At 50.1% G+C, this 7,760-nt stretch overlaps 2 protein-coding genes across 2 annotated transcripts; one reads left to right on the forward strand and one right to left on the reverse strand.

Annotated features, from left to right (window-relative positions):
- Window positions 1-6,021: 6,021 nt before the first annotated feature.
- On the forward strand, window positions 6,022-6,629 carry BDP81DRAFT_337012 (uncharacterized protein; the record flags this gene model as incomplete). Its single annotated transcript, XM_060585966.1, has 2 exons — window positions 6,022-6,101; window positions 6,155-6,629. The coding sequence occupies 2 exons, from the start codon at window positions 6,022-6,024 to the stop codon at window positions 6,627-6,629; spliced, it is 555 nt and encodes a 184-aa protein (XP_060437346.1).
- Window positions 6,630-6,666: 37 nt separating this feature from the next.
- BDP81DRAFT_337009 (kinase-like domain-containing protein) lies at window positions 6,667-7,494 on the reverse strand (the record flags this gene model as incomplete). The annotated part of the gene is made up of 1 exon (XM_060585965.1): window positions 6,667-7,494. One exon carries the CDS (start codon window positions 7,492-7,494, stop codon window positions 6,667-6,669), a length of 828 nt encoding a protein of 275 aa, XP_060437347.1.
- Window positions 7,495-7,760: the final 266 nt, after the last annotated feature.

Raw genomic sequence — 7,760 nt, forward strand, 5'->3', positions numbered from 1 at the left:
TGACATCCCTAGTCCTCATGACCTTGTTGATAGCTGGGATCCAGATGCGATAGATATTGGTACTATCGTAGCCGCAGAGATACCCCACATGGGCTCTAGGCTCAGTCTTGTTTGCCTTCTCTTCCCCTCTCAGATAGGTCGTAGTAAGAAGGTAGGCCTTACAGCCGTATCCGCCGTAGATGGGCAAGTTGAGGAAACTCAGCCCTTTGATGGGGTTGACCATGGCCTAGAGTTGAGCCAAGTGTTCATTAAGTCAAACCCCCACTTCCTGGCACCCCCCTGTTTCTGGCACCCACAAAAACGCGAAAATCCACCACAACCCAATGCCCACCCCCAACCTCCTTTTATCACAACATTTCAATTCGCGTCCAAATGGGCTCATCTTTTTGCACATACCTTCTTCTATATCTAATGCCCTCAATATACCGAAGACCAGCTTCGTCAGGCTCTCGAGGACATCTCAAACGGCAAGAGTCAAAAGAGAGCCTCATTGGAGTATGGGATACCACGATCAACCCTCCAACTACGTCTCCAAGGTGGTCAGACTAGGAAAGTGGCTTTTGCTGACTGCAGAGGCTGTCTCCTGACCAGGAGAGTAAGCTGGCACAATGGGTTCGCATTCAGGCTTCGCTGGGCCTCGCACCAACGCACCAACAGGTGAAGGAATTCGCAGAGCGAGTTCTGGCTGCTGCTGGGGATACCAAACCACTGGGAAAAGGCTGGATCTATGCCTTTGTGAGAAGGAACCCTATCATTAAGGTTCAGAGAAGTCGTTCTATCGATTCTAGACGCGTTAATGGGGGCATCTACTGGTTTAAGTTCCTCGCTATCCCTGAGATCAAGGACATCAAAACCAGCCAACAGATATAATATGGATGAGGACTGGCATCCTCGAGGGTCAGGGAGCTAATGGGTTAGTGCTGGTATGGCTGAGACGACGTCTGTTCGCAAGAAACAACCTGGGTCGAGGGCATGGGTCTCTATCATTGAGTATATCTCAGCCTTGGGTAGGGCACTTCGTCCTCTTATCATTTCAAGGGAAGACAGTCCAACAGCAGTGGTTTCCATTACATCTCGTTCCATACGATGGGTGGGAGTTCACAGCAACAGATAATGGCTGGACTACAGACTTAACTGCCATTGAATGGTTAGAGAAGGTGTTCATCCCACAGACTATGCCTGAGGCTGAGGGGGAGGCTCGACTGCTGATTGTGGATGGGCATGGGAGTCATACGACGACAGACTTCATGTGGAATTGCTATATTAACAATATCCATTTACTGTTCTTACCACCACACTCCTCTCATGTCCTCCAGCCTCTTGACCAGTCTGTCTTCAGCCTTGTTAAGTCAGCCTATCGGAAGGAGCTCGGTTACTTGTCTCAATGGAACGACTCTACCATTATAGGTTAAAAGGAACTTCCTTGACTGTTACCAGAAGGCTCGACTTGCTGGTCTATCAGTCTCGAACATCAGAAGTGGTTGGGAAGTGGACTGGTCTACACCCTGTGGCGATGGTTAAGCCCCTGATGAACCCTATGGTACTACCTGAGCCTCCTGCTAAGCCCACCACACCCAAACCAACTAGTCAGGGCAGAAGGCGATGCCATAATGGTCAACAAACTACCCCTGTTGAGCCATGGGATTCTGCCTCCTCTGCAGTGGTCTGGTCGACACCCAGGAAGCTGGCAGAGCTCAGCGGTCAACTGCACTTATACACCCAACTCGACAATGATACCAGCACTCAACGGCTGCTATTCAGGAAGGTGAAAAAAGGCTTCACAGAGCAGGCCTGGCAACTGGCAGCTGCCCAGCAGCAACTAGCTCACCTGAGGGCTCAAGTTACCAACGCTGCAGTGAGGAAGAGGAAGACTGTTCAAATCGATCCCAACACGAAGTTCGCGAACATCAGGGATATCCATCGGGCTCAAATCGAAGCGGGTGAAAAGGAGGTTATCACGGCTGAATCCAGCGACTCTGAATGCCCTAGTGAGGCTGGCAGCTGTATTGTAGTGGGTGTGGTTGAGGATCAATAGTTAATAGTAATGAGGAGGTCGGGTTGTGATCCCATCGTTTTTGTGGTGCCAGAAACAGGGGGGTGCCAGGAAGTGGGGGGTTTGACTTAATCCTTCTGGGGTTTGCCAGCCATGTCTCTTACGAGGCATTCTATTGCTGAGGTAGTTGGCCGCTCTCACCAGTTCGGGAGATAATTCCTCTAGGAACCGTGATTGATATCGTAGAGCCCTGGTAATCTCAAAGATGATCTCACCAGCCTTTTCTGCTGGATTCTGAGCCCCAGTATATACAGCAGATCGCTCAATAAGCTTACCGTTATCCGCTACCCATAGGTCGAAGGCATTATGAAGAGCTATTTCCCAATCAAGGCGAAGTATTGAGAAACTGAAGTAGTATTGTTTTTCAAGAAATATGGCAATCTGGGTAATCGCCTGTAGTCCCTCCTTACGAGACTTAAGAAAGCGAACCCATGTGAATCCACTCCATTCGTCCCTTATGAGAAGGACGATCTTTTCCCCGTTATAGGTCCTTCTTATTATAAAGAAGTCTATGGAGATATAGTCCCCTGGGGCGGTTGGATTGTGGTCAGGCTTCCTCCTTGAGACTTTACGAATAGCCTTGCCTGTGCTGCAGGCCTCGCAGTCAATGGTTGTCACCCCCTGAATCTTGATTCCTCGGCTAGTCTTGAGCAGATTCTCAAGAGATGCGGCGCTAGGGTGACCGAGACGCTCATGCCATAGCATGGCCTCTGCCTTAGAGGGCGAGAGAGGATCCCGTGAGTTAGGTTGTCCGCGCTTGGTTGCTGTCTGGGCGTCTATAGGATCGAAGCTGACATGCTTATTAGAGCTCGTGGTCGCTGGGACTAGCGAAGTGTCGTTGTTGAAAGAGGAGGCTTGATCGACAGTTGAGTCAATACCATTGTACTCCAGGAGATATTGGCCATGTTTCCAAGGTGTGTGGTACAGGACCTCTCCTGTTCTGTTTTCAAATCCTGGATGGCGATTCGTGAAGATGAGACCTTTCTCCTTCATAGGCTGAGCCCCGAGGAGAGTCACCGGGTAGTCTGGGCAATACCAGGCATCCCGTACTGTAAATCCCTTCTTCCTAAGACCTCCTTGATTAGGGCGTATTTTCATCGTCCCTCGAGCGATAGCTGTCATTCTCCCTCCTCCAGTAGTGAACTCTGTTGACTGGCTGAAGTTTAGATCCTTCATTCTAGAGCGATCGTTGCAGATGTGGAATCCAGTCCCAGAATTAACGATGATGCTATTCTTGAGTGGAAAGCCAGCGTAGAGACTAATTGCTGGAGCTTTCTTTGGGGCAGTGAAGAAGGATGAGGACTCAGAGCTGTGACACGTCTCCCTATCTGAGTCTGATTGTTCTTGGTTGAAGTAGGAAGAGCGCTGACCTGGGCTCTCCTTGTCCGACAGAGAGGAAGACTGAGTAGCCAGCTTGTCTGACGACGATGACGAGGAGATTTTAGCGTTGTTGAGTCGCTCCTGTGCCCTTGGGTGCTTCTGAAGCCAGGCCTGACCCCGTTCAATAGCCTTCTTAGTCTGAGGATGGTTTGGGTCGTAACTAGACTTCCTTTTCTCCGGGTTGCAGTGAGGACAGTCAGAGACCCAATGCTTCACCGAGCCAGGACAAGCGGGACACTTAGGAACAGGCGTCTCGTTCCTTCTTCTTTGTGATTCTGTAGAGTTGCCCTTTTCATCTTCTCCTTGCCAAGTAGCAAAACTGGAGGGTTTGACGTCTTTGAATAGCCAGTCTGGATGGAAGGACCTGACCCATTGACGAAAGAAGTTGGCTTGTTGAATTCCAGCACATTTCTCTCCGTCCTTAGGAGGCTTCCCAATGTTGGTCTGATTGAAGGTGAAAGTAGCAGTCGTATAGTAGCTAGGAGCGAGGGGCTCGACCGCTTTGAGGAAATCAGCGACTTGAGTAGTTGGGTCAAGAAGAGCTGGAAGTGCGACATCAACGACTTCATCCATGATGTCAATGTAGTTGCTGAGCCAATCAGACAGCTTGGATCGCTTGACTGAGCCCATGTGGGCTTGATAGCGACGAAGAATGAGCTGCTGTCTTGCGTAGTTATCCGGAGCTAGCTCATCTCTAAGAGCAATAATCATGTCTCTTAGATTTTCTTTATTACTGACGTGGTTGATGTACTGGGCCTCAACTGTGGAGGTAACCCAGGAAAGAACGGCAATGGTGCCTTTGTTAGCCCTTTTGTAGTCTTCCATTCGATCAGCATGTCTGGCCTTAGCCAAGGCAAGCTCGTTGACGAAGTTTTCAGCTTCAGGGTTTGGTTCAGTAAGACGGGGCCTGATGTTCACCACTTGTTGGTCTGGATCTATATAGTTCCAGACCTCATGGATCCTAGCCACCAGCTTGAGGTTTCCGTACCATTTGGTCCAGTCAGCGTCAGAAGTCAGCTTCTGAGTGACCTTAGATGACTCCATGGTTGAGGAAGAGGCAATTGTAGCCTTGTAGGTTCGTATCGATATCGTTCGGATTGATCGATTGCCTATAGAGAGGCAGAGTTGTTGCTTCCGTTGAAGCTGAAGATCCTGGCCTTTGTGGTTGCAGGATTGGCGCTGGCCAAAGGAGACTGAATAGTCCCAAGAGTTGCAAAGCACTTGATCGATTGATGATGTCTGAGTGACAGGTCCTTGCCTCTTGGCTGAAGGAATCAATCAAGAAGACAGTTGCTAGAGTCGACTGGGCTCATAACTGACGGTTAGTCAGGGTGGCCAGCGGAATATGCATATGTGAGTGAGCAGAAAAGAGCGTCTATTCGTACTAAAGAGTGGATGGAATCACCACAGGCTTGTGGGCCTAATGCTATCCTAATAAGTCTTGCAGAGCTAGGACCAGGTGGAAATGACAGTCTGGCCTGTTTCGTGATGGTCAGACCATTCCGAATGGGTTATGTCCATGACTCGCGTAGAAGCATGCATGGATTCTGTCACCTCCCAGAAGCCCATAAGAGTATTGTCCGTCTATATGTATGTTATAGTTATACCATCTTTGTCATTGCTTATCGCAGCTGCGGTTGCTCATGTGTATAGTAGCAGGCCATCTCGACGCCCTTCCTCCAAGTGTTCGGCGTCCTATCGTTGGCGGCCGAAGCAGTGTGCGCTGTCTGCGGCAAGGGAGTTGAGGTAGGTAGGATTTTGTTGGGTTTGATGTATTTTAGGGGGGTCCTCCCGTTCCGTCTCTCGTTGCCTTGCTTCCAGCCGGCCTGTTGCGAGCGGAAATTGAATCGTCGCTCGAACCGCTTGTATGTTTGGCGTTTATTTGTCGTCGTCCGATGAGCTCTTGCTTCCTAGGTCGAAGGATAGATTGCTTCACGGTCTTCCTGTACTGGAGTATATACCAACGGCAACACCAAACTTGATATTTGTTCTGCTTAGGTGCGATTTACTATTCAGATTTCGAACAGACCACGACGTCTTGACAACAAGATGAAAGGCAGAGCCGTTCTCGGTGAGTCAATGTCATTACGTGACATAAGGTTTGTAGGCGCGCGGCACGATGCAAAGGAGACTTTATCCGCATGCGACTTTCCTTGTGATTGGCGTAGAAGCTAGCCCATTGTATGAGGTGCTTGCCGGGGCCTAGAGCCATTGGCTACTATTGTAACCTACCGAATTCACTGGAATATTTCGAGTGTTATGAAAGCGCCTGCAGTACATGCGGGTACAGTAGTGGATAGGAAGGTATCGGAACCTACGCCGCTAGCATCCCCCACTCCCAATACGGTGCCCTATGCCGTCCTCTTCGAATGATCCCCGCTTCATTGCCGTTAGGGGTCGTCACCCTTGCAATTCACGGCCGGCGCTTGCTCGATGTGGCATTTGGTCTATAAATGAGTAAGAGCCGACTCTCGTTAACATTATCTACACCGTTCTGATCTTGCATAGGGATCCTACTGCCCGCTTCTTACTAGAACTGAACTTAAATCGACACCTCACATCGTCATCTTCCATTTGAATCTCGCACGATGCCCTCAGATAAAGATCGTCTGTACATCGCCCTATATGCCAGAGGAGGCGCACCGAAGATGCCGGGTCTTGAGGACACGTCTGGCCTTCCTTCCACAGCATTGTTGTGCAACAAGGCTGATAAGTGTTTAGGTATCATTGGGCGTACATCATAGGCCCCAAATCGGAGTCAGTTAACAGCTATGGGAGACGGTATCATGCTAAGGAGACGATGACTCTCGAAGGCACGCCTCCAATGCTGAAGTCGCGCTGGGTTTATGAAACCCGTGAAACTACAATGGCGCCTACGTCCATGCTTCTGATCCGGGTCGTTGTCGCCAAAATCAAGGACAGGCATCGGCTTCAGTCCATTTTTGAGGGCACGCCTCTTCGACCAGAAGTCGAAGACTGGAACTGCGTCGGATGGGCAAAGGAGGGATTCGAGAGTGCACTCAGAGATGGCAATGTTCTTGGCACCTCCGCCGTTAGCTGGAAGTCGATCCGTGACACAGCCATGTGGTATATCGAAAAGAAAAAGACCGAGCATCGGTTTGATGGGACCGTGAATTGTGACCCAACCAAGGCACCAACATGGGACATGTTGGAGAACAAAGAACTGTCACCATAGCCATGAAAGAACTGCCAAGATTCAGATAGTGGTTATTTCAAGTAGCGCCAAAATATGTGCGACGTATGCGTTCCATCCTTAGCTCATACGGCATGGGAGTTAGAAATCTGTCCACCTCTTGCTGCCATAACGGATTCTGGGGGCTCACAAACCACGCAGACGTATATTCCCAGTATGAGGGCAGCCAGCCTGCCGTTTCCCAGTCAACAATGCCGACAACATCATCGCCCCGCACTAGCACGTTGAAGCTGCTCAAATCTCCATGTGTAAAGGCCAGATCGTCATCCGATCGACGGTAGAAATGAAGGAGTTCCTGGAGATCTGGAGGTTGGTTCTCATACCGAACTTCAAAATCGGCACCATTAGCAAGCTCCTTATGGAAGTCCTGTACCGTAGCAAAAGGGCCCCAAAAGGACTTGAAAGGCAGGCGGCAGTCGTAAATAGGACCACCGTCAATATTAGCGACCCCAAGGCCCTCTGTCAAGGCGATAGCGCGCAACTGGGAAACCATGCCACGTAGCTGATTGAGGATCTGTTGTTTGGATGCCTCTGACCGTTTCTTCCAGCCCATCCATGCCATCTTGCCATCGATCTTGCTCATGACGATGTACGTCATCCCTTGGTGGACAAAAGCGGAGTAAACCTTGGGAACTGGAACAGATGTGTGTTGGGCGACGAACTGCATCGTGTGTGCCTCGGCCAGATTTGCGTATGGTTTGACCTTGATGCAAAATCCAGACACCGCAAGCAGACCAATCTGTGACTTCCAGAGATGTCTAAAGTATTGACTCGTCTTGGTCCATACTACCAAAAGTGTTAACGCTCGGACTAGACGCCCGGCGTTGATCGGTTCGGTTTCCCTCATTCGTCCGTCGGGTCGGGTCGGGTTCCTTCCATCGGTTGTACGGAAGGTTGGATCCTGTGGGAAATGCTGCAGCTTTTTGGTCCACGGATCGCGTCCTAGTTATGAGAGCTTTGGCTGCAGGGTGTCGGAGGTCTGGGACATAATGCACGTCAGAGGTGGTTCAAGTTGAGTTGAAATCCAGCGGGGGTATTCGGTGGTGAAAAACCTTTGGTTTAGTCATTACTGGCGCCACCGCACGCTAGTCCATCTTCCAGGTCACGTGAGCG

The sequence above is a fragment of the Colletotrichum phormii genome (genome assembly GCF_030913505.1).
Source record: "Colletotrichum phormii strain CBS 102054 chromosome Unknown BDP81scaffold_64, whole genome shotgun sequence".
NCBI lineage: Eukaryota > Fungi > Ascomycota > Sordariomycetes > Glomerellales > Glomerellaceae > Colletotrichum > Colletotrichum phormii.